The 27052-nt window shown below is 39.1% G+C and overlaps 1 protein-coding gene and 1 pseudogene across 3 annotated transcripts in view; both read left to right on the top strand.

Moving 5' to 3' along the window:
- Positions 1–27052, top strand: part of WWP1 (WW domain containing E3 ubiquitin protein ligase 1) — a 139659-nt gene that overhangs the window by 97609 nt on the left and 14998 nt on the right. For all 3 annotated transcript variants that reach the window (XM_062188296.1, XM_062188295.1, XM_062188297.1), the window contains exons 12-20: positions 3691–3745; positions 3831–3915; positions 4508–4636; positions 8286–8361; positions 8464–8535; positions 14003–14091; positions 18582–18741; positions 21598–21731; positions 21835–21975. In XM_062188296.1, the coding sequence (XP_062044280.1) occupies positions 3691–3745; positions 3831–3915; positions 4508–4636; positions 8286–8361; positions 8464–8535; positions 14003–14091; positions 18582–18741; positions 21598–21731; positions 21835–21975 (941 nt within the window). The remainder of the gene's footprint in view (positions 1–3690; positions 3746–3830; positions 3916–4507; positions 4637–8285; positions 8362–8463; positions 8536–14002; positions 14092–18581; positions 18742–21597; positions 21732–21834; positions 21976–27052) is intronic.
- LOC133758349 (p53 and DNA damage-regulated protein 1-like) lies at positions 9021–9437 on the top strand (annotated as a pseudogene).

Genomic DNA, 27052 nt, shown 5'->3' with positions numbered 1-27052 from the left:
TATCCTTATTAAAGAGGTAATTCTGTATATGTGATTTCTTGATTAAATAATATCTTACCAATTCCCAACCTTCTACCTTTAAATATAAAAGTTTTACTTTCAATTAAACCAATTCCCTCATGATTTTACTTAGAGCCAGCCTTACAATATTCTAGCTATTCTGATTCCCACCCTCGAGTCTGAAAAACAGGTCTACCAAAAAACCTGCTGTCTAGAAATTTGACCAGTTGGTGATTTATTTATTGCCATAAGCAAACATCCATAAGAGGAGTGGAAGAAACAATACCTCTGATAAATCGCTTGATCAAAAGATGTAGAAAAGGTAAATTTCAAATTCTGGGCAATTCTAGATAGCATTTTTTAAAGCTTTTAAGGATTTTATTGAATGAGAGAAATGTGCAGGGAAGTGAGGGCTTTATTTAGAGGAGAAGGAGAGCTCTAGAAGGTAAGCTGGGTTCCTATCAAGCAGAAAGCAGGCTGGGTGCCAACAGTAGAGCAAGCATGCAAGCAGAAAGTCAGAGTGGGCAGCCCAGAAGGCCGTGCACCCTCCGGAACAACAAGGGAAGAGCCCAGGCCTTTTATCCACTTCCAAAAGGGAGTGGTTACGAAGTCTGATTGGCAGGTGGGCATACAGGTGGGATCAGGTAGGGGCATGAGGTCACATGGTGGGTGTGGTGGAGGGCATGGTCTCCAGCTCACAAATCGAATCAGTTTTACTAGATAACATTTTGAGGCAACTTTGAAGAAATTCAAAATGTAGAGCCTGCCAGATTCAATCAAGGAAATAGGAAAAAGACACAGAAAGAAAATTTAACTTTACACCTACCCCAGGCTGGCTCTTTCAACTTTGTTTCTTTCAGAGATTAAATGGTGAGTTCTCATTTATAGATTAGCATACTCTCCTGGTTATCTGTAGCCAACAGTGAGGGAGTGGGACAAGCTGGTTTCCATCTCCTGCTGTCATCAGTTGCTGGTTTTTTAGTGGCTTATATAGAAATCTGTGGTAAAGTTCTATAGTCTGGCACTGCAGACTGAGCAGCCCATATCTAAAGCTTTTTGGAACGAGGAGCAGTTCAGATTTCAGAATATTTACATAGGCTTTACACATTGAGCCTTCCAAATCTGAAACCTGAAATTCTCCAAAATGTGGATTTTTTTTTATTGTTATGGAAGTAGTTGCCAAGAGATTACAGTCCCTGTGGCCAACTTCTGGTTGTTTTACCAATGCATATTCAGTCGGCATGGTTTCCAGCTCCAGACACCTTAACCTTATGTCTGATGTTGGGCTTGGGCACTGTGCACGTCTCTGGAAAAAAACAGATTATTACTATAAACAGTGATATTTAAGAGGAAGAGGAGGGTGTGAAAGGGGAGGTGGCTAAATTGTACCCCATTGTTCCTGACAAAAGAGGGTGGCAGACCCCACCTTTCCACGTTCATCTAGCTGTCTGGTGCGTGTGCTTGTATCATGTTCCTGGACACGTTTTCAAGAATCTTAAGTGTTTCTTCTCCATTGAATAGGAGAATTTTAGGTTAAGAGGGACTGGGATTCATTCTCTGTAGGGCGCTAGGATTGGTCCTATATCATGCTTGGGGTTTCACATTTCTCGATGGATAGAAGGAACTCCGAACTGCTATCCTGACTCTCTGTCTCCTCCCCCCTGCCTGCGCGGACTAGAGTCAGTGTAAAGCACAGAACTATACATGTTAGTGCTTTCTCTATTTCTGAATGAAGTTGGAAATAAAGTAGTATGGATCTCTTCACAAAAAAGGTCCAGAGTTTGGAGCATTTCCAATTACGAGTTTTCAGATTAGGAATGCTCAATGCATATATAGTAAACAAGAAATTCGGTGCTGTGTGGGTTTGTTTCTGTAAGGGACTTAGCTGTTCACATGAATACACTGAGAAAATAAGTCAGAACTAGATACTAGGTATTTCAGAAGTGTGTTCTCCTGCAAGTAAACAGCATCTACTTTAACAGAGGTTTAGTTATCTCTGTGCCTCTTAAGTTTGGGATAGGAGTCTAGAATGAACACCACATTGGCTCAGTAGCACCACCAAGCACACAAATTTTTTCTGCCATTTTGCTTCTCCATCTTTATCCTGCTTTGTGCTTGTTACTTTGACAATGTGGAGCTGCTGCTCTCTGGACCTCACTTGCACAGTCTAGGCAAGAAGAAATTGAAAGGGGAGATGAATTTGTTCTAGTTGTCTTTTTCACCTGGCATGCCCTTGCTGTAACTATGCTGTTAAGCCTACGCCTCATTGGCCAGAACTGGTTACTCTACCAACTCACCTGCAAAGGAAACAGGGGATAGAATATTCTTTATGGACATTGCTATCTCAAACAGAACAGTACTTCAGTCATCAATAAAGAAGGATTGAGAAATGAATATTAAGGACAGTTAGTATCTGTGACAAGATTGTAATATATTCAGAAGGTGCATAAGGAGCTATTTTTCAGGTAATTTTACATTTGTTCTTTTAGAATTTATGATAGAATTTATTTTTTCCTCAGAATATATTTAAAAAGATTATTTGCAAGGCAGAGTTAGAGGGAAAGAGCAAGATCTTCCATCTGTTGGTTCACTCCCCAAATGACCACAACAGCCAGAACTGGGCCAGACCGAAACCAGGAACCAGGAGGTTTGTCCAGGTCTCACCCATGGATGTCAGGAGCCCAAGCACTTCAGGCATCTTTTGCTACTTTCCCAGGTGCATTAGTAGGAACCTGGATTGGAAGTGGAGCAGCTGGGATTTGAACTGGTACCCGAATGGGATGCTAGCATCAGAGGTGGCAGCTTTATCTGCTATGCTGGAGTACTAGTTCCTTAGAATATATTTCTGGGTTGTAATAAAATATTTAAGCATACACAAAAATGTGTTTACATATGTATGAATACTCAAAGATACTAATTAAAATAAAATTTATGTGTATAAAGATGATAACTAGAGTTTGATACTGGTTTTACTAAAAGTAAATAGTATCATGATAGTTGCTCTAGCCTTAAATAATACTGCCTCATTTAAAAATAATTAAAAAAAAACAAATTTTCAAAATGCTTTTTGTCCATCTCATCTCACCACTATAGATCACTATGGAAGGACTAGGAGATAAAAATGTTACTGTCAAGATATTATTAGGGGCCGACGCTGTGGCATAGCAGGTATAGTCTCCGCCTACAGTGCCAGCATCCCATTTGGGCACTGGTTCAAGCCCTGGCTGCTCCTCTTCCGATCCAGCTCTCTGATATAGCCTGGAAAAGCGGTGGAAGATGGCCCAAGTCCTTGGGCCCCTGCACCCACATGGGAGACCTGGAGGAAGCTCCTGGCTACTGGCTTTAGATCACCTCAGCTCAGGCCATTGCAGCCATTTGGGGAGTGAACCAGAAGATGGAAAAACTCTCTCTGTCTCTGCCTCTCTGTAATTCTTTCAAATAAATAAATAAACCTTAAAAAAAATCTATATATATATATATATACACATTCTTATTAATCTTTTTAATAATGTTATCAAGTGATTGACTTACCTTACCTTATGATATTTTTAGAACTTTTTGTCTTGAAGTTACTATTTCCCAGTCTTGCTATATTTTTAAGAATTATAAAGTGTTATCCTAACACTTAGTTTATTTCTACTTTTATATGAAAATATTGTTTTGTCGTCCCCCCCTTCCTTCTCCGATCAGGCTTCAATGTTAACTGCAGAAAATGACCCATATGGACCTTTGCCACCAGGCTGGGGTAAGCCAGTATGTTGTTGGTAAAAATATATGTAAGATATATGTATGAAAGAGTTATTAAATGGTATGCTCACTTTATTTTTTAGAAAAAAGAGTGGATTCAACAGACAGGGTTTACTTCGTGAACCATAACACAAAAACAACCCAATGGGAAGATCCAAGAACTCAAGGGTATGTATATACTATATTTATAGCATTGTTTGAGTCAACTTGCGACAAGAAGCCTTCAAAGAAATTCATGGAAAATGCATATTAAGCAAGAATATAGATTTTTGAAATGTTTTTGTACTAAAATAAACATCTTTTTTAGAGATTTATTTACTTATTTGAAAGGCACAGTTACAGAAAGACTGAGGCAGAAGCAGAGAGAGAAACAGGGGTCTTCCATCTACAGGTTCATTCCCTAAACATCTGCAATGGCCAGAGGTGGCCCAATCTAAAGCCAGGAGCCAGGAGCTTTTTCCACATGGGTACAGGGGCCCAAGCACTTGGGCCATTTTCTGCTGCTTTCTCAGTCTATAACAGAGAGCTGGATTGGAAGTGGAGCAGTTGGGTCTCGAACCGGCATCCACATGGGATGCACCTCTGCAGACAGCGGCTTTACCTGCTGTGCCATAGCACTGACCCCTAAAATAAACATCTTTTAATTCTACTTTCCCTGACCTTTTTGAAGTTTTATCTCTGGATAGAGTCCATAAACCTTGAGTCAGATGATTTTAGTACGTAGATAATGCTCACCTTGTGATTACAACTTTGCTTTTAGCTTACAGAATGAAGAACCCTTGCCTGAAGGCTGGGAAATTAGGTATACTCGGGAAGGTGTTAGGTACTTTGTTGATCATAACACAAGAACAACAACTTTCAAAGATCCTCGCAATGGGAAGTCATCTGTGTAAGTAGAAACCTGAAATTTTTCCTAAATGCTACTCCGTGTGGACTAGAGGATTCATTTCTAATTTAGCCTGAAATTTATCAATAAATCTAACTTTCTGGTTCTAGTAAGCTGCACAAGTAATACCCTAATATACCTTTCTTTGCTCTGTCTCATTCATAAATGGATTTGTGGCATATAATTTCTTAATAGCAAATATTTATTTAGTGATTTCTACTTGGCAAGGATTGTTCCAAGCACTTTATATGTATTAGCCTGTTTTATCTTGCAGCAGCCTCGTAAGGTAGATGCCTCTATTTTTCCCTTTACCAAGTGAGGCAGCAGTGGTGTAGGGAGTACAGGAAGGTCATAAAGAAAGTAATGGAGCTGATTTCAGATAAAGGTAATGTGTCACCAGAGTCTGTACTTTTAGCTGCCACATCATACTGCGGTATCGGGAATGAGACATACCATGAAACTAAGGTTCCTAGATAAGGATACCTTAGTTAAGCTGTTGACAGATCTCCCCTTCATCCCTGCTCTCAGGTGTGATGTCTTTGCATCCCTTAGAAAATAGCAATCATGAAAGGTCTTTTGGAAATTCGCAGTATCTACCTACCTACGAGTATCTGTCCTCCCTCCGGTTCCTAGAGATGAAATGTCATTTTTCCTGGCAAAGCCCAGTCCCTCTGTTGGCTCGTCATTTCTGCCTCCCACCCCATTCCGACACTTAATTGCTCTAGCAGTTATTTAACTTACATCATCAGTTTTTCCTTCTCTACTAAATTATTCTTGTCAACTGTTATTTTTTCCTAGATTTAAGAAACAGAAAGCTAAAAATACCACAACTGTTACCCTTTTTCATCCATTTGATGAGTTTGTTCTTATTGCTGCTCTTTAAAGGAAAACTACTTAGAACTGAGTTGTTGCTGTATTTGTTTCTAATTTCTGTCTTTAAATGACTCCAAGGAAGTTCCTCTGACACCAAACTTGATAAGGGCACCCATGACCTCCACATTGTTAATCGAGAGGTTAGCTTGTCTCATTTGACTTCTCAAAGGTATTTGACATAATACATACAGACAGTACAGGGGTCCACAGACTTATTTCCCTCAGCCTTTCTGGTCTGCTTTCTTTCTCTCTCTCTCTCTCTCTTTTTTTTTTTTTTGGACAGGCAGAGTGGATAGTGAGAGAGAGAGAGAGAGAGATAGAGAGAAAGGTCTTCTTTTTTGCCGTTGGTTCACCCTCCAATGGCCGCTGCGGCTGGTGCATTGCGCTGATCCGAAGCCAGGAGCCAGGTGCTTCTTCTGGTCTCCCTGCTTTCTTTCTCTTAATGAGACTTCCTGGCCGGCGCAGTGGCTTAACAGGCTAATCCTCCGCCTTGCGGCACCGGCACACCGGGTTCTAGTCCCGGTCGGGGCACTGATCCTGTCCCGTTGCCCCTCTTCCAGGCCAGCTCTCTGCTGTGACCAGGGAGTGCAGTGGAGGATGGCCCAAGTTCTTGGGCCCTGCACCCCATGGGAGACCAGGATAAGCACCTGGCTCCTGCATCGGAACAGCGCGGTGCACCGGCCGCAGCGCGCCTACCGCGGCGGCCATTGGAGGGTGAACCAACGGCAAAAAGGAAGACCTTTCTCTCTGTCTCCCTCTACTGTCCACTCTGCCTGTCAAAATAAATAAATAAATAAATAAATAAATAAAAATGAGACTTCCTTTCTTCCCTTTCTACTCAGCCTCTAACACTGAAGAACTTCATCCTCAGTTTTCTTTTAACTGCACACATTTTCCTGCTGACTCCTATTCAGTATCACGTTTTCAAAAGGATCTTCTTGCTAATGACTTACAAATATATGTGACTCACACTTCTCCCTTAAAATTTTGCTTCCTATAGTCAGCTGCTTATAAGACATTACTACTTGTAACTCTTTGCTGATAGCACTCTTAAAGTCTGTGCTGCTTGTGAAATTCCTCAGCTCATTCATTGTAACTCTACTTTTCCATGTACTTGGGCCAAAAGTCTTGGAATTGTCCTCGACCCCTTCTCTCACTATACACACACACATGATCCATCAAGAATTCTCATTACCCCAACCAGAGAACATATTCAGAGTGAAGCTACATCTAAGTACCTACAATACCACCACTTTGGTCCAACCTACTGTTGCTTTCTGAGTATCAGTGTGGGATCAGAGTCCTGTTTCTTAGTGTTCTGCCCACATCTCATATAATGTTATGATCTTTAAAAAATCTAAATAAAAATAATTTGCATGTAAGTCTTTAATAGGTTTTCTTCTAAGTAAAAAGCACTCTTTTTACAGTGGCCTACAAGGCCTCATGGGATCTGACTCCTATTATCTCTTCATCTTTCTTTGCGCGTGTCCTCCGTCACTCTGCAGTAGGTATGCTGGCCACCTGGTTGTACCATGAATACCTTCTCCCCTGGATCTTATTCACTCTGCTTGGTATGTTCTTCTGCCAAATATTTACATGAGTTATGCTATATCCTCATAAGTTTGTTCAAATGTCACTTTGTCTCTGAACCCTACTCTATTCATCGTTTTCAGAATTACAGAATTCTCCCGATACCACTCCTTATCCTTTGTTCTTTTTACCAGTGCCATTTTGTTTGTTTTAGGGGCAAGGATGTAAGATATTTATCCCTATTCTAACATTGCATATATAATTCACTTATATTTCTTGTTTGTCTTCTTCACTACTATCTAAATTCCATGAAAATGGATATTTTAATATATTTTATTAAATGCTGTGTCTAGAACAGGTTGGGAGTGTCCTTCCCACAGGCAGTCTAAGGCCTACAAGATCACTGCCATGGCCCTGCCAAGGCAACCACAGTCAGGCCTTGAAATTCAATAAATCTATGGAAGGCTGCTTTTTAAATTTATAATTTTGTATGGCCCACAAATGATGTTACAAATAGCCCTTGGCAGAAAAAAGGTTCCTCATCTTTGTTCTAGAAGAAAGCCAGTACATGCTATGCATTTAGTAAGTATTTGTATAAATGAATTCAAATATTCATGAACCTTATATCACCAGAGGATACTTTCCATCCATTCCAAAACATTCCCTAAGATTATGAAAGTTCCTTGTGTTTGTCTGTTAGACCTTCACTCAATAAGTGAGGGACCCAGGCCCTCTGTGACTCAAACCATATTGTAAACCTAACATTCCTGGATGCCACCCTCTCTGATTCTTCTCTTGTGATTGCTGGGCCATGAGGCCTGGATGTCACTTGTTATTCTGAGGAATTAGATTTTGCTTCGCCTGTTATCTCCAGCAGTATATACATTGGTTTCAGGTTAGGCTTAAGGTGAGGTAGAATTTCCTTCCTATGTGTTCGTCCCAGAGTCTCTGTCTTCCTTAGATTTAAGGATTATCAAAGGCTTTCTTTGAAGGAGTCTTGTAGACATTAATATTTCACTGAACTGACTTCTTAACATGTAATCCCCCTGCTATCTGTGTCCTGTTGCTAAAATTGCCTTTATTGCTCAAGCCTCTGTCGCTCACTAAATCTACCTCAGCTTTTCTCTGCAAATATAAAACTTTCCCAGAGTTATTTGTTGGGCTGTGCTACACTGTGATTTTTTCCTGAATGTTAAATATTCAGTTTTATTTTGAAGTAATACATAGTTTTCTTTTTGTTTTTCTTTAGAACTAAAGGTGGTCCACAGATTGCTTACGAACGCAGCTTTAGGTGGAAACTTGCTCACTTCCGTTATTTGTGCCAGGTACTACAGTGGTAAATAAATCTTATGTTCATAATCACTTAGTTTTATCTTCACATAGTACATATACTGTAGCTTATATTATGATACTATTTTTGTTTTTAGTCTAATGCACTACCCAGTCACGTAAAGATCAATGTGTCCCGGCAGACATTATTTGAAGATTCCTTCCAACAGGTAAGGAAGAATTCATCAGACTGAAACAGTACGGTTTTCTCCTTTATTCTATATATCTGAAGGGAGCCAAAGGTTTCAGTGATTTTAAGCCTTCTGGAATATGGCTTTAGTAATGGCTTCCATTACCTAGTGGACATTTTAATAATGGCTATAACAAACCTCCTTGTGTGTTGAGTGATTGCCATTTTCTTGGCACTGGCATCTTAAAGTTATCATTTCATTCCTTACAACCTCCCTTTGTATCTTATCATTCTGTACATTCCACAGGTAAAGGTTCTGAGGCTGAGAATCATTCTGCCCTGGAATCAGATGTATACTTCCTAAAAAAGCTTAAACAGCTTTTAGAACAAGTGGATTCATTTTGACACTTATTTACTTGGCTAAGAGCTTATTACCACAAACAAAAACATTTTTGATAATGCTGGCAAATTAAATTGGAAGGTACTGGGGTGGTGTTGGTGGTGCGGCCGCAGCTGCTGGGTGCCATGCTATCCTCTGAGGCGGAGTGAGTGCTGTGCTTTCTGGTGGAGGTGGAGAAGCTTGAGGAGGCGGTGCTGGCGGGCAAGAGGCAGGTTGTGGACTTGGACACCAAAGGAATTAGAATTGAAGTGCCTGAGGGCCCTTCAGGAGGATCTCAGCCTCTCTGAAGATGTCAGGCTTGCTTCGGCAGTATGTTTATCAAGATGCTGCACCCTCAGACCAAAAGATCTGGATCATCTTAGACATCATAGACAAAGTCCGGAAACAACTGAAAGTTGGAGGCCCAAAGCAAACTGGAATTGAAGAGTTTTAACCTAAACTCTCTCAACCAGGATGCGCTTAAAGCTCTTCAGGTCACCTTGAAAGAATGAGACTCAGGTACCACAACGGGGGATCTAAGACTAGCATCCCTGGAAGTTATGGAGGAGCCAGGACTGTGTAACCTTGAAAGCTGCAAGGACAGCTGTGCTGTGGAGGCAGCAGGCATCAGGAAGCTTCACCACGGCTCCGTATGAATGCTTTGTAGTGCTGGGCTGCTTGCTGCTTGGTCATGGCAGGAGGGGTCCTTAGTCCGTCTATGTCTGCTGGTCCTGACCATCATGACTTGGTGGACACAAGACCTGTTGACAGGCCCTGGTGGCTACCAGTGTGTGTCTTGAGGTGAGAATGACTGCAACAGTTATTTCCCAACAACACGCTGCTGTTCACATGGGCCCCAGGCAGGAAGGAGAAGGGCAGAGCTGGAGCTTTTTTCAGCTTTCCTCTTAGGGAAGAGACATACTCCATGTAGCATCTGTAGTGGAACTGGAATAAAGCAGAGGTTGGCAGCTGACTTCTGAATGAAGGACTGACTCGGTGCTTGGTGGGTCGCCGCAGCCATCTCTGGGGCATACACACAAGTTTCCCCTGCTGCTTCCAGTTGGGCCCTTTTTTCCTGCGGGCTCTGGGGCACAGGTGCTGCTTATCAAGTCCCTGAGGCAGCAGTTGAGTCAGCAGGGCTTGCAGAGTACTGCCCAGGATGAATGAGGCTGCTGCCCCCTAACATGCTGCATGTGAAGGGTGCCTCTACCCAAAAAACACCTAGAATCCTGGCTGCCTTCAGTGGTCTCGGCTGTTAGTGGGCAAACTGTCCTCTGTTCATAGGGGGCTCAATTAATGGTGGTGAAATAATAAATAGGGAATTACTGTATTTCATTTTAGTATTTCTTTTTTTTTTAACTTTTATTTAATAAATATAAATTTCCAAAGAAAAACTTTTGGATTATAGCAGCTTTTTCCCCCATAACCTCCCTCCCACCTGCAACCATCCCATCTCCCAGTCCCTCTCCCATCTTATTCACATCAAGATTCATTTTCAATTATCTTTATGTACAGAAGGTCAACTTAGTATGTACTAAGTAAAGATTTCAACAGTTTGCACCCACACAGAAACAAAAAGATAAAGTACTGTTTGAGTACTGGTTATGCCGTTAATTCACATAGTACAGCACATTAAGGACAGAGATCCTACATGGGGAGTAAGTGCACAGTGACTGTTGTTGTTGATTTAACAATTGACACTCTTATTTATGACATCAGTAATCACCTGAGGCTCTTGTCATGAGCTGCCAAGGCTATGGAACCTCTTGAGTTCACCAACTCTGATCTTATTTAGACAAGGCCATAGTCAGAGTGGAAGTTCTCTCCTCCCTTCAGAGAAAGGTACCTCCTTCTTTGATGGCCCATTCTTTCCGCTGGGAGCTCTCTCACAGAGATTTTTCCTTTAGGTCTTTTTTTCTTTTTGTTTTTGTTTTTTTGCCAGAGTGTCTTGGCTTTCCATGCCTGAAATACTGTTCTGGGCTGATCTGAATGCCTTAAGGGCTGATTCTGAGGCCAGAGTGCTGTTTAGGGCATCTGCCATTCTATGAGCCTGCTGTGTATCTTGCTTCCCATGTTGGATCGTTCTCTCCTTTTTTATTCTATCAGTTAGTATTAGCAGACACTAGTCTTGTTTATGTGATCCCTTTGACTCTTAGACCTGTTATGATCAATGATGAACTGAAACTTATCACTTGGAACAGTGAGATGGCATTGGTACATGCCACCTTGTTGGGATTGAATTGGAATCCCCTGGCACGTTTCTAACTCTACCATTAGGGGTAAGTCCGATTGAGCATGTGCCGAACTGTACATCTCCTCCCTATCTTATTCCCACTCCTATATTTAACAGGGATCACTTTTCAGTTAAATTTAAACACCTAAGAATAATTGTGTGTTAATTAAAAAGTTCATCCAATGGTATTAAGTAGAACAAAAAATACTAAAAGGAATAAAGCAGTAAGTTGTTCCTCAACAGTCAGGACAAGGGCTGATCAAGTCACTGTTTCTCATGGTGTCCATTTCACTTCAACAGGTTTCCTTTTTGGTGCTCAGTTAGTTGCCACAGATCAGGGAGAACATATGATATTTGTCCCTTTGGGACTGGCTTAATTCACTCAGCATGATGTTTTCCAGATTCCTCCATTTTTTTGCAAATGACCCCGGAGGCACAGGCAGTCAAAGCCAAAATTAACAACTGGGAAAACATCAAATTGAGAAGTTTCTGTACTGCAAAAGAAACGGTCAGGAAAGAGAAGAGGTAACCAACAAAATGGGAAAAAATATTTGCAAACTATGCAACCAATAAAGGATTAATAACCAGAATCTACAAAGAGATCAAGAAACTTCACAACATCAAAACAAACAACCCACTTAAGAGATGGGCCAAGGACCTTAATAGACATTTTTCCAAAGAGGAAATCCAAATGGCCAACAGACACATGAAAAAATGTTCAAGATCACTAGCCATCAGGGAAATGCAAATCAAAACCACAATGAGGTTTCACCGCACCCTGGTGAGAATGGCTCACATACAGAAATCTACCAACAACAGATGCTAGGGAGGATGTGGGGAAAAAGGGACACTGTTGGTGGGATGCAAACTGATTAAGCCACTATGGAAGTCAGTCTGGAGATTCCTCAGAAACCTGAATATAACCCTGCCATACAACCCAGCCACCCCACTCCTTGGAATTTACCCAAAGGAAATTAAATTGGCAAATAAAAGAGCTGTCTGCACCTCAGTGTTTGTTGCAGCTCAATTCACAATAGCTAAGACATTGAATCAACCTAAATGCCCATGAACAGAAGACTGAATAAAAAAAGTTTGGTATATGTACTCTATAGAATACTATACAGCAGTTAAAAAAAAAATGAAATCCAGTCAACAAAATGGAGGAATCTGGAAAAAATTTTAGTATTTCAATAATTAATCATTTAGTCTCGTCAAGTGTCTGTTTAAATGTCATAATCTCAGAAAGAACCCTGTCTGAGCATGCTATTTAAGATGGTTCAGTACTGGCATTGTGGAGTGGCAAGTAATGCTGCAGCCTGTGACACCAGCATCCCAAAGGGCATTGGTTCGAGTCGCAGCTGCTCCACTTCTGATCCATCTCCCTATTGATGGTCTGGGAAAAGCAGTGGAAGATGCCCCAAGTATTCAGGCCTCTGTCACCCACATGGCAGACCTGGATGAAGCTCCTGGCTTTGGCCTGGCACAGCCCTGGCTGTTGGGGCCATTTGGAGAGTGAACCAGTAGATGGAAGTCCTCTGTCTCTGTCTCTCCCTCTCTCTGTAATTCTTTCAAATAAATAAATTTTTTAAAAAATGTTAATCGTTGCTTACCTCCCTCCTGATCACATCATGGCATTTTATCATTTTTCATACCACTTACTATCACCTGACACACGGTATTTTCTTTGTCTCCCTGACTACAATGTAAGCTCCCTGAAAACAGAATATTTTGTTTGCCATATGATTTTGTCTAGTACTTAGAATAGTGGGTTGCACATTGATAAATGAGTATATTTTGTTTACCTTTCCCAAATCATCTGCAGAATATTTAAAGATAAAAAAGTCAGAATTCTGTCCTTTTTTTTTTTTGATGAAGTGGATTTTTCATATGAGGCTTCTCATTCCCCACCCTCTCTAAATACTACAATGATGAAACAAAGTTCTCTGTGTATTCAGGTACACACAGACTTATTTGTACTTTGTTCAGGTCAGGAAGGACTAATGCTGAGAAGTCTGAGAGGCTTTAAAAACCTACTTTAGTTTTACTATCTGGTAGACTTTGAGCAAGATCGTTTATGTAGCTATTATCAAGGGTTTTTTTTTTTTTTTTTGCTTTGAATTAATTAAATTCTTAGGAAAATAAGTAAGTACAAATTGATCAACTTGTTCTAGACTGTTGAGTTGAATTTAGGAAGTGTACATAAAAATTCATGGTACACATCATTTGCTTTTTACTGCTTGAAATCATGGTCTATTTGATGTTAGACTAAGCCCAACTTCCAGTGGACTGCAGATGAGCTGCCCTGACCCAGACTTGCCAGTTTGGACTGTGGTTCTGACATATGTGTGGTGAAAGTATTTTGTTTTTATCTAAAAGTAAAGTCTACTTACTAGTAACCTTAATTTAAGAAGTGCGAAAATTAGTATAGGTATTGTTTTTTATCATCCTAGGATTAATTGTAGCTAAGTTCCTTTCTTAATAAGATATGAAGTGTGTGGTATAAGCAGAATGCAGAAAAACTTATGCCTCCAAGTGTTGTGAGAAAAAATTATTAAGTCACCTGCTAAAAGTTAGTTGGGAGTGGACAAGAATAAACTATTTCTAGTCCTAAAGACCTCTGTATCAAGTTCTTCTCTTGCCACTATCTCAAAACAGAAGCACCATTGAATATTAAAGAGGGGAAAAAGTAAATGAAAGTGAGTTAGAAAAAATTCCCAAGAGTGATGGGTAATTATCTAGTTTGTGGAACAAACCACTTGATTTTTTTAGTTAAAGTATTATTGCATAAGGAAGTACATAATTTTGAAAATACAGATTAAATATAAATTGAGCTGTTTGGGGAGAAACTTGCGCTGTTATAAGTGTTTGAATATTTGTGTTTTTGTTTTTAATTAGATTATGGCATTAAAACCCTATGACTTGAGGAGGCGATTATATGTAATATTTAGAGGAGAAGAAGGACTTGATTATGGTGGCCTAGCAAGGTAAAATAAAAAAACACATGAATACTTTGAAATAAATTTATCACATTTTATACAATGAATATATTTTTTAAAACGTAGTGAATAGACTATGCATGTTCAATAATAGTTCAGAGCTACTTTTAGAAAAACAAACATCAAAATATTTGTACAACTCTAGACATAGTTATTATTTATCTTGGTTAGCCATCTATACATTTTCTCTGCTTATATAATTTTGTACATATAAGTAATACAATACATATTTGCTATTATGTTAACAGACCTATAAGATGTACAAAATAAAGGACTTGATTTTATTACTTTAAATGCCATGGACAGCTTTCTGTATTAGTATATAAAAAGAGCTAATATTCTCTTTTTCTAAAATGCCTGCGCAGTAACTCATACGTGGAGATGTCTTAATTAATGGATCAGCATGCATAAGGTTATTTCTTATTTTTTGCTATTTTAACATTCTATGTTAGTTTTATGTCTGTATTTTTAATTCAATCTCTTTCTCTTGAGAATGAGGTGTTCCAGATTCATTAAATATACTGTTAATATAAGTAGAGATTTGTGAAGCAATATGAATGGAGAATCCTTTTAACTTTCATTACCACCTCCCAACCCCCACCCATGCTTTACTTGGCAATAGTTTATTTTTTTAGCAGAACACTTTTTATTAAATCTTTCCAAAGAATTGAAATCACTTTTCATAGAAACAACTGTCTTTGTGAACTCGTATTTCACAGGTATAGGTACAGAGTTAGAGAATCACAGTTTTAATACAACTGGCAAATAGAGATGCAGGACCAAGCACAACTGAAGGAAGTAGATATATGATAATATGTGTGATACTGCCAGAGTTTTATTTATATTAATATATTTCCTCATACAGAACATCATTATGCTTTTTCAGAAAAGAAACATCAGTTAACACAATAAATGGATTACATCTTTTGTGAGTTTATCTCAATTTCAGAAATGTTTTTAGACATTGAAAATAAAGGTACAGCTTAGAAATAAGGAAATGTGACAGTGTCTGACTTTACAATATTCTCATTCCTTTCTGAACCTTTACCTCAGTTGTTTGAGTCTAGTTTTATTTTTTGTGTTTTTAATGCATATAGCCAGTTTCTCCTATGATAACTCTTTTATTCCTAAATTCTTTATCTAATTCATGTGGTGATGGACTAGATTCATGATCAAGTGGTTTATTCAAGACTTCACAGGTGTGATATAGTCTTTGCATGTTTCAGAATGTTTTCTGTTGCTTTTGTATATAAACAACAGCTTCAGTAGATATACATTTCTTGTACAACAGCTGTTTTTCGAATAATCTGTAGATATTGCTTCACTGTTTTCTAGCACTGAATGTTAGTACTCTGAAGTATGAGGACCCCCTTGTAGGAAACTTTTTTTTCCAATGGGTGCCCACACAATCCTTTTCCTTGAAGTTCATTGATTTCATTGTTGATTGTTTTATATCTTTTTTTAGGAACATATTAAGATCTTCCTTAATTTCAGGGAAGTTTTCTTCTATTATATCTTTGAATATTTTTTCTATTCCAATTGTTCCATTTTTCTTCAGGAACATCAATCATGGGTATGTGGAATCTCGTTTGTCAGTCTTACCTGTTTGTCATCTTTTCTCTGATCATTATTATCTTTGTGCTTTTTCATTTTGTTCTATTTTTCTCCAGCCTATCCTTATGTCACTGTTGTAGTACTGCCCTACATTTTGCCGCTTCTAATGTGATTTTCTTCATTAGTAGTTTTACTGTTTTCTTCATTTTCTTCTCTAGGCTCTGCTAGCTCATCTGTTGCCTCCTGGTTTTTTCAACCTCTTGTGTCTCTCTAGTTTATCTGCGAGTATAGAGAAGGCTATATTGAAAGTTAATTCTTGTTAGGAATTTTTTCTTCTTTTCTGCTTTACAAAGGTAAAGTTTAGTGCCACATTATTGCCATTCTTCTTTGGAATGGGACTGATTTTTCTCCAGACTGCTATTTGCTAATAATCTGAAGCAACTGGAGATTTTATTCCTTGTTTGTGTGTGTATGACTAAACATATTCTCACTAGATCTGCTCAGTCCTCTTCCCTGGGGTTAAGTCTTATTTCATCCTCATCATACAGGGAAGTCATTAGTTAAACTACAATATTAGGACTGGATTGAGTTTTATGAATTTGTGTTTAGCATTTCTTTGTTGATTAGGGACTCCCTTCTCTACCCTAAGGCAGTTTCAGGGATTGTGTTTTAAAGTGCTAGCAAAGTAATTGTAAACAGGTTCCCAGGGCAGATCCATTATTATTTTAAAAATTTTAAATTACTTGGTAACATTAAAAAACCACTAGACTATGCTAAAGAATTAAGATTTCTGGCTTTTCTTTAAAAACATCAGACCTACATTCCTATCTTCTCACTTGGCATCAATTGGCTGAATTAATAGCTGTTTCCTCTTTAGGGAAGCAAGCATTTGATTTCACTACAGTGCCTACCACTGCTCAGTCATCTACAGACTTTGATAATGCCTAGAAATTCTTCCTCTTTGGAGACAGTTTGGCAAGGTTATAATGAGCAAGAGGGGATTATGGCTAAGCAGAGAACTTAAACCCCATCTAGAGAAGAGAGAAAGAATTCCCTTATACTCACTCGTTAACATAAGCATTAGAGTTTGGAACTCTGCTTTAGAAAAAATTGTTGTTAAAAACAGCCTTTGCAAATTGAATTTATTTTGTAATATAAATTATTAATCTTTAGTTAGATTTCACTTACAGAACCTTTTTTTTTTTTTTTTTTTTGACAGGCAGAGTGGACAGTGAGGGAGAGAGAGAGAGAGAGAGAGAGAGAAAAGTCTTCCTTTGCCGTTGGTTCACCCTCCAATGGCCGCCGCGGCCAGCGCGCTGCGGCCGGTGCACCGCACTAATCCGAAGGCAGGAGCCAGGTGCTTCTCCTGGTCTCCCATGGGGTGCAGGGCCCAAGCACTTGGGCCATCCTCCACTGCACTCCCTGGCCACAGCAGAGAGCTGGCCTGGAAGAGGGGCAACCAGGACAGAATCCGGTGCCCCGACCAGGACTAGAACCCGGTGTGCCGGTGCCGCAAGGCGGAGGATTAGCCTAGTGAGCCGCAGCGCCGGCCATACAGAACCTTTTTAAATGAGGCAAAATAGATGGTAAAAAGTTAAATTGTAAAATAAATTGCTGATCACATTTTAAGATTTTACCTTTTTAGTTTTAGTTCCCATGTAATACATTGACAATAAACTTAAAACTTGCATAGCAGCAGTACATTGTATCTCTGTATCATCAGCTAATATTTTTTTAAAGATTTTATTTATTTATTTGAGAGGTAGAGTTACAGACAGTGAGAGAGAGAGACAGAGAGAAAGGTCTTCCTTCTGTTGGTTTACTCCCCAAATGGTTGCAACGGCCGGAGCTGTGCCGATCTGAAGCCAGGAGCCAGGTGCTTCTTCCTGGTCTCCCATACGGGTGCAGAGGCCCAAGCACATGGGCCATCTTCTACTGCTTTCCCAGGCCACAGCAGAGAGCTGGACTGGAAGAGGAGCAGCTGGGACTAGAACCGGCACCCATATGGGATGCCGGCACTGCCGGCAGAGGATTAACCTACGCCATGCACTGGCCCCAGTCAGCTAATATATTTAAAACCCATTATGTACATGTCCTAAAATACTTACAAGAGTTAAGGATGCAAAAAGTACATAAATATTTGGCTTTTTAAAAGATTTACTTTTTTTTTTTTTTTTTTTGAAAGGCCAAGTCACAAAGAGAGAGAGGGACACAGAGCTCTTTCATAGCTGATTTCACTCCCCCAGTGGCCACAATGTCCCCAGCTGGGCCAGGCCAAATCCAGGAGCCTGGAACTTCCATCCCTCTCCCACATGGATAGCGTAGACCCAAGTTACTTGGGCCATCTTCTGCTTTCCCAGCAGCATTATCAGAGAGCTGGACTAGAAGTGGAGCAGCGGGGTCTCAAACAGGCGGGAGCTTAACCCATTGTGCCACAACATTGTCTCCAAGATGTGGCATTTGTCTTTGAGAAGCTTAGAATCTACTGGGTGCGGCAGTCCTATTCATAAGAAGGAACAATATTGTGAGGTTGATACCATGAAGTATTCAGTGGCTACTACAGATAAGGCACTGAAAATTACTTCCAAAAAATGCTGAAGTTGGATTTAAGCTAGACTGAGAAAAAGTGAGATCTGTGTTGGTTGAATTGAAGTTGAGGACATGATATCAAAACAAGACATGGTATAGAAATAAGCACAAGTTGTATGGGAGGAACACTGAATTTATGGTTTGACAATTTAGGTACTAGCAGGTAATTTTGAATGTAGAGCTAGGTCATAGAAGAGGAAAACTTGACTGGAGGGCTGAAGAATTGGACAGTGGAATTGTTAAGGGTTAAAAGCAGAGAAACAATATATAAATACATGTGTGTTTTTAAATTCATGTATATATGAATGCTAAAACATAATATTATTTTCTTATAGAGAGTGGTTTTTCTTGCTTTCCCATGAAGTTTTGAACCCAATGTATTGCTTATTTGAATATGCGGGCAAGAACAACTATTGTCTGCAGATAAATCCAGCATCAACCATTAATCCAGATCATCTTTCATACTTCTGTTTCATTGGTCGCTTTATTGCAATGGTGAGTTCTTGACTTTTGGTTTTATTTAAACTGTGCTTATGTCAAAAGCATTCTAGAAAGACTTAGAAAAATAAGCATTATTTTTTTATATTCACAAATTTTGTTACCAAGGATGTTTGCCTTGAAAGACAGCATCAAAATATAGTAAATTTTTCATACTTCCTATATGAAATCAAGATTATGACTACAAGGATTATTTATATAGCCACTTGATCTTTAAAAGTCCATTCATTTTATAAACTGAAGCCTAATTATAATGTGACTATTTTTTCTGTGACAGGAAAGTGTGAGTTTTCTTGTAACTGCACTGGATTGATGTTTTTGGAGTTTTCAGATCTTTGCAGAAGCCCTTGTGGAACTATTGTCCTTTGAGAAGTGTTTATATTTATTTATTTATACTTTATTATCTGTTAATTCATTCAGCAGATATTAATTGAGCACCTGCTATAATGCCAAGCACTGTTCTAGGCACTGAGGATTGGAGGAAAAAAAAACAAAAAAAAAGACACTGTTCCTGCACTCAGGGATCTAAATTCTATTAAAGAGAGACAAATAATAATGACAGATTAATGACAGATTTGCTGAGAGAAGGCAGTGTTGCTCTTTTATATGGTGATGTTAGAGGAGGCTTCTCTGATGGACAACATGTGGACAGAAACATTAAGCAGGGGAGGGATTGAATGAAAGTGCATCTTCAGTGACAAAGAGAGTTTTATGGCTGGAGCTGGGGGTGTGAGTGAGATGAGACTGAGATTCTATGCAAGACCTTTACATAAGGGTTTTGAGAGGGGAATGAGTGGCATGATCTGACTTAAATTATTTAAAAACTGCATTGCTGCTGTGTAGAAGAGAATCTGGAATTGGGGCAAAGCAAAGAAAATTACAAGCAGGAAGACCACTCACAACAATTCAGGTGGTATGGCAGTGAAGAAAGGGAGAAGCAGTTTGGTTTCTGTGTATATTCTGAAGTTAGTACTAATAGGGTTTTCTTACAGATTAGAAGAAAGATGTGAGAGAGAGTCAAATATGGTACCAAATTTAATGATCTGTTTGAATTTTACATCTTATTTCAATTGCTGTTTCCTAATATGGGCTGGGATGCAGCAAGAACAAATTTTGGGGATAGGGAAAATCAGGAATCTGGATTTGGCTTATAGACATTCAGGTCAACATGTAGAATAGGCAGTTGGATATGTAAATCTGGCCATGATATCTAGATTAGAGAGAGGCATTTAGGAGTTCTTGACATACAGAGAATATTAAAAGACTGTGATTGGGAATAAGCATGGACAGAGAAGTTTAAGTCAGAGAAGGAACAAGCAAAAGAGATAAGAGATCAAATAAGAGTGGTGCCCAGAAGACAAAAGTGAAAGGAGGTGTGTTTAAGGAAGGAAGACATGTTTAACTCTATCATATGTTACTTATAGGATGAGCAAGATGAGGCCTTGGAATTGACCATTTGATTTGGCAAGGTGAGATATTGTTGGATGGCAGAAAGGAACAGTTGGTGTGAAGTGAAGTCAGTAGAGAATAGAAGAAGTGGAAACAGTAAATATGAAAACATTTTTTATTGAAGGCTGCTGTAAAGGATCATAGAGAATTGGGCAGGTACTACAAATGGATAGAGTCAAGAATGGGAGAATAAAATATTTGTATTGCTAATAGTGATGATCAAATAAAGGATAGAGAATTGATGAGGTCAATAATTTAAGGAATATGGGAGCAATGACCTTGGGTAGGAAGGAGAGGAAGGTTTATTTAGTGTCCATAAAAGTAATGGAAAGCTTATCCGTAAAAAGAGTGTATGGATTCAGATGCTACAATTGTGCACAGTGCAACATCCAAAAGTTTTCTTCTGGTTGCTTCTATTTTCAGTGAAAGATTATTTTCAGTGAGAGATTATCAGCGCCATGTATGTAATGAGGAACAGGAGGTATTTGAGAAAAAAGGAGTGGGGATGAAGTAGTTGTCTGGGAAAGCAGGAGGGTGAATTCAGTGGGGAAATATTACCAGGCAGCACTAAGCTTCCACTTGATGTCCTGAACCGGTTAGCTTGGCATATGCATTTCTAGCATGTTCTGCGGCCTGGGTTTAGGCATTGATTAAGCTGAAAATATAATGGTGAAGTGGGATTTGAAGGTAAACAAGGGTACTTTAGGAAGTTTGTAGGAAAATGGGACTAAAAGTAAGTTTCTTTTGGTGCAAAGAAAAAAAATTGATGTCAGTACATAGATTTCTCATAATATGCATTTTCCATGAATTTTTTGAAGTACCTTTATACAAGGGAGTAACTTTAATGATTGATGGTGGAATCCAATTTGACCAAAAACTTAATGAGCAGACTAGAGAGACACCAATAAGGTAATAAGTTATATTGGATCTTTTTTAATAGATCCATGTGGGGTCAGAAATTGCTGGGAGTCTGGGGCAACCTGTGTAGGATGTTGTAAATGGGGGGAAGGCACAATGGTATTAGTACTGCAGACCTCATAGGCAGCTGTCACAGTAAAAAAGAAAGGATTGGGGTGCACAGAGCCCTTCTTCATTTTGGTATCCGATTTTGTTATACATTAAACCCTGGAGAGAGTCAGAGGATTGGTAATAAAAGTCCTTTGTTATCCTATTTATACTTTTCGTTAGTATATATTACATAGCTCTGTGATCTCCAAGAAATAGATTTTTAACTCTATAATTTGTTTTTCATACTCAGCATTTTACAAGTTTAAGTTTTTGTGGTTGATGCCATTCATATATGTGTTCTGTTTGGTCTGTAAAGCCTCAATAATTCTGTTGTTATTGTGGTTTAAATGAGTAATTATTATTTTATAAATTTTAAATATTTTGTTTTCTTGGCAGGCATTATTTCATGGAAAATTTATTGATACTGGTTTTTCTTTACCATTCTACAAGCGTATGTTAAGTAAAAAACTTACTATTAAGGATTTGGAATCTATTGACACTGAATTTTATAACTCCCTTATCTGGATAAGGTTTGAAGATTTATTTTTTCAATAAGGTATTTTTCTGAAACCCATTTATATATTTTGTTAATCAGTATATATATGTATGTATATATATATTTATTTTACCCAGAGACAACAATATTGAAGAATGTGGCTTAGAAATGTACTTTTGTGTTGACATGGAAATTTTGGGAAAAGTTACTTCACATGACCTGAAATTGGGAGGTTCCAATATACTTGTGACTGAGGAGAACAAAGACGAATATATTGGGTAAGGTGATATACCTTATTAAGGTTAAATTCTAGAATTTACAGAATACTGTAGAACTAAATCCTGTATCTGTCTCCTTAACTTTATCCTTTTCTCATTTCTTGTGTCAGTTCATCAAAACAATACCAGTGTTCTTCAAATAAAAGAATATACAAGCACGATGACTTTCACTTTTCCATTGCCACTTGCTGTAAGCATTCTGCCTTCCCCAGATCAGAAGTCTTAAGAAACTGCTAGTGTACATAGCTTTGTATAATCTGTGTAACTTTTCATTTTTTTTTTTTTTAATTTAAGGTAAATTTTATATATACAGATTCAGGAACACAGGGATACTTCCTACCTGACCCTCCCTCCCACCCATGCTCCTACCCTTCTTCCTCCTTCCTCTCTTATTCCCTCTCATAATTTTTACAATGATCTACTTTCAGTTTACTTTATGCTCCTAAGATTAACCCTACACTAAGTGAAGAGTTCAACAAATAGTAAGAAAAAGACACTGTTATTCAACAGCAGAGATAAGGGCTGTTAAACAATCATTGAATCTCAAAAGGTCAATTTCACTCCTATACATTAAATTTTTGGTACTCTATTAGTTACCACAGATAAGGGAAGACATACAGTATCTGTCTATTTGGGGACCGGCTTATTTCACTAAGTATAGTGGTTTCCAGTTGCATCCATTTTGTTGCAAATGACAGAATTTCATTCTTTTTTATGGCTGAGTAGTATTCCATTGTATACACACACACCCCATAATTTCTTTATTCAGTCATCAGTTGATGGGCATCTGGGTTGATTCCATATCTTAGTTATTGTGAATTCAGCTTTTTTTTTTTTGACAGGCAGAGTGGACAGTGAGAGAGAGAGACAGAGAGAAAGGTCTTCCTTTTTGCTGTTGGTTCACCCTCCAATGGCCGCTGCGGCCGGCGCATCTCACTGATCCGAAGCCAGGAGCCAGGTGCTTCTCCTGGTCTCCGGGCCATAGCAGAGAGCTGGCCTGGAAGAGGGGCAACCGGGATAGAATCCGGCGCCCCAACCAGGACTAGAACCCGGTGTGCCGGCGCCTCAAGGCGGAGGATTAGCCTGTTAAGCCACAGCGCTGGCCTGAATTCAGCTTTAAAAACATGGGGGTACAGATCACTCATTTATATTCTGATTTCATCTCCCTAGGGTAAATTCCCAGGAGTGAGATTGCAGTCTTTCATTTTTAAATGAAAGGACAAAGGCTCTGTTAGGCAGCAGCAACACCAGTCTGGATCCCAGCTTTGACTCTCATTTCTTTTTCTTATTTCTAGTCCATGTCTCTTTCCCTTTTTAAACTTAGGCTTTTAATGTGGTTCACCACAACCTGGTTTGAAACTCTTTGATTTTCTTGAATCTCATGGTCATGTATAATACTGATTTTCTTCACGTTCTCTTAATGTGGTTCTCTAAATTTTCATTTCTTAAATATGGGTGTTTTTCCAAGGTTGTTTTGTTTACCCTGATTTTCTAAATGTTTTGCCACCATCACTTATATTTTCTGTTAAAGGAATATCTGAACTTTAGAAATAATTTTCACTTTTCATCCAGGTAAATCCAAACTTTATTAGGAAAAAACTAGACAACAAATATTTAAGGTTGTGGGCCACATACAGTTTTACTACATCACTCAGCTCTGCTGGTGTAGTCCACAAGCAGTCATAAACAACATGTGAACAGATAAGTTTGATTATGTTCCAGTAATGCTACTTATGAGTACTGAAAATGATTTCCAAAAGTGTTCATGTCATGCAATATTGTTTTTAATATAGTTCAAGCACTTTTCCAAAGTGCAAAGTGTAAAAACTATTCACAGCCCCCTTCCAGTGCACAAAAAAGATGGTGGGTCAGATTGTGCCTATGCACTGTATGTTTACCAACTCCCAAACTTCTAAAGGATTCATATACTTAAATTTAATTTGTCCAAATTTCTCATTTTTTTCTACTTGTTGCTTCCGCTTAATCTATTTCTATTATTCATACTACCATTTTCGCTCTACTTTACACTTGGATTCTAGCTGTCATCTTTGTCTCTTTCAGGGTTTTTTATTTTTTATATTTGTTGCAAAATGTGTGTGTATCAATACACAGACATATCCATACACCTTACACATTATTCAATATACAAACATATATACATACACACCAAATATATCTATACACACACATACACCTTACACATTATTCTGTACTTTGCTATCTGCATCATTCAGGTCAAAGGTGATAAATCTAAGCTTTTTTCTAACAGCTAAAAAATTATGGTATAGCCATACTATACTAGCCATTTCTGCTGCTTGGGATCATTCAGGTAGACTTTTTATGTTTGATACACTTAAACCTCCTACAAAGTCCAGCAGTAATAATTAAATAGCACTACTGAAGCAATTCAAAAATGTTATCTGTTTCTAAAAACCAAAAGCAATTTAAGTAAAATGTCATTTAAGCTTTAAATTTTCTTTGCTACTTTGAGCTTTTTACTGTGTTGAGATTATTACTATTTTTAGAAATCTTATCTGTATAGTATCTACTATGTAAGAGTTGTTATCTAATCCTGAATACAATTTTTGTAGGATTTAGTTTCAGTATAAAAGAGTAATAAACTTTTCTTGTTTTTTAATCTTAACTCTTGAAAATGTTGTGATAATACGTTTTAGTTGAGATACTTGATAAATATTTGTGAAGTTTTCTGGAATCTAAAGTGGAAAATGAGCATTTGATTCTGTCTGGAAGAGCCAGGAGGATTCTCCTTAGGATGCTGTGTGTAAATTAGATCTTAAAAGATGCATGAGAGCTTGCCTGATAGAGAAATGGCTTTTTGGAAAGGAGAACTAGCAAAAGCAGAGATATCGATGTATTAAAGGGATTAGTTTATCCTGGGGATTTACAACTACACTAATCTAGGAGTGGTATAAGATGGTAGAAATAGTGACCAAATAGGAGTTTAGAATGGTAGTCACATTTTACGTAATTTAAGGATATCATATTTCTTTTTGAAGTTTTTGTTTATTTGAAAGGCAGAAAGAGACATCTTTCATCCATTAATTTACTCCCCAAATGCCTCCACTCATGGTGGCAGGGACCCAATTACTGATTCAACAACTGCTGCCTCTTTAGGGAAGCTGGAATTGGAAGCTGAGCCAGGACTCAAAACCAGGCACTCTGATAGGAGATATGGGCCTCTGAGAAACCAGGGCTTTTTCTCCTACATTACACAAACAAATATGGGATGATCAGGTATGTTCTTAGAAAGATAACTGTGGTGGGGCCGGTGCTGTGGCACAGCAGGTAAAGCTGTTGCCTGTAGTGTTGGCATCCCATGTGAGTGCTGGTTCGATTCCTGGCTGCTCCACTTCCAGTCCAGCTCTCTGCTATAGCCTGGGAAAGTAGTAGAGTAGTAGAAGATGGCCCAAGTCCTGGGCCCCTGTATCCGTGTGGGAGACCTAGAAGAAGCTCCTGGCTTCACATCAACCCAGCTCTGGTCATTGCAGCCATTTGGGAAGTGAACCACTGGATGAGAGACTCTCTCTCTTTCTCCCCCCCCCCCCCAGCCCTCTCCTCCTCCCTTCCCCTCTCCTCCTCCCTTCCTCTTTGTCTCCCCCCCTCCCCTCTCCCTCTCCCTCTGTAACTCCGCCTTTCAAACAAACAAATAAATAAATATTTTTTAAAAAAAGTGTAGGGGCCAGTGTGTGACATAGTGGGTTAAACTGCCACTTGTGGCACTGGCATCCCATATTTTAAAAAAAAACAACTCTGGCATAAGTGTGGAGGATGAATTGGGAGTGACAGCTGGGAAAGGAAGTGATTTGAGACTAGAAGACTAGTTAATCAGTACTCTGGTAGTAAGGTACTATAGACCTGTAATGGGGCAGATGCAGTAGATACAAAAATGAGGGAATGAATTTTTAAGAATGTTACAAGAATAGGATGGTTCAGATTCAATGACTGCTTGATTGAATATACTGGGGGATTGGTTGCCAGTTGGATTTTTTTGTTTGTTTGTTGTTGTTGTTGTTTTTTGACAGGCAGAGTGGACAGTGAGAGAGAAAGAGAGAAAGGTCTTCCTTTTCCGTTGGTTCACCCCCCAATGGCTGTTGGGGCCGGCGCACCACGTTGATCCAAAGCCAGGAGCCAGGTGCTTCTCCTGGTCTCCCACGCGGGTGCAGGGCCCAAGCACTTGGGCCATCCTCCACTGCCTTCCCGGGCCACAGCAGAGAGCTGGACTGGAAGAGGAGCAACTGGGATAGAATCCGGCGCCCCGACTGGGACTAGAACCCGGGGTGCTGGCGCCACAGGCGGAGGATTAGCCTATTGAGCCGTGGTGCTGGCCTGCCAGTTGGATTTTGTAGCAGGATATCCAAGGAGTGATGTCCTATAGACATCTTATTTAAGGAGGGAAGTAGGATTTGGGAGTTTAAAACTTGCTGGCTTTTCTGTGATAGTTGAAACTTTGGTAGTTTCTATCTTTAGAGAGCTAATAGCTAGAAGAGCAAAGAAGACAGACACACAAGTAGCACCAACATATTTGGAATAGTGAAATTAGTGAAGGGGACCAGGAGCCACCAAAGCCAAATCAGGAACAGTGGCTTTACCAGACCTGAAAGCAACTGCATGAGAGCTGGGAATGCATATGTCTAGTGTAACAGGACGTTCATGTGGCGTGAACGTAAGAAGAGGGTGCTGGATTTTGTAATTGGGAATTCCTGGGTGACACTTGTAAAGAAAATTTTTTATTCTTAGAGGACATATTGAAACCAAACTGCCATGGTTTAAAATTTGGAGGAATAGGAGGTGAGAAACTGGAGGTGGTACTTGTGGTAGTAAGAGAACCAAGAGAGTAGTATAAGAGTTATTCTGGTTGAAGGAAGGGTTTTAGATGAAAGCACTCTGAACTGCTCTGTGGGCAAACGGGGAGAAGAGTAGGATGGTAGAGTTGAAGTTATGGGGCAGAAATGGTTAGTGATCGATGATGGGAAGTTTTGAAGGCAGCAAGCATGGAAGATTTGCCTCAGAATAGCATAAGATCAACTTCCTCTAGACACAAAAAGGACTTACAAAT

This window comes from Lepus europaeus, chromosome 4 (genome assembly GCF_033115175.1).
Source record: "Lepus europaeus isolate LE1 chromosome 4, mLepTim1.pri, whole genome shotgun sequence".
Lineage (NCBI taxonomy): Eukaryota > Metazoa > Chordata > Mammalia > Lagomorpha > Leporidae > Lepus > Lepus europaeus.
Note: the sequence above shows the minus strand (reverse complement) of the source record. Positions and strands in the feature narration are given on the sequence as shown.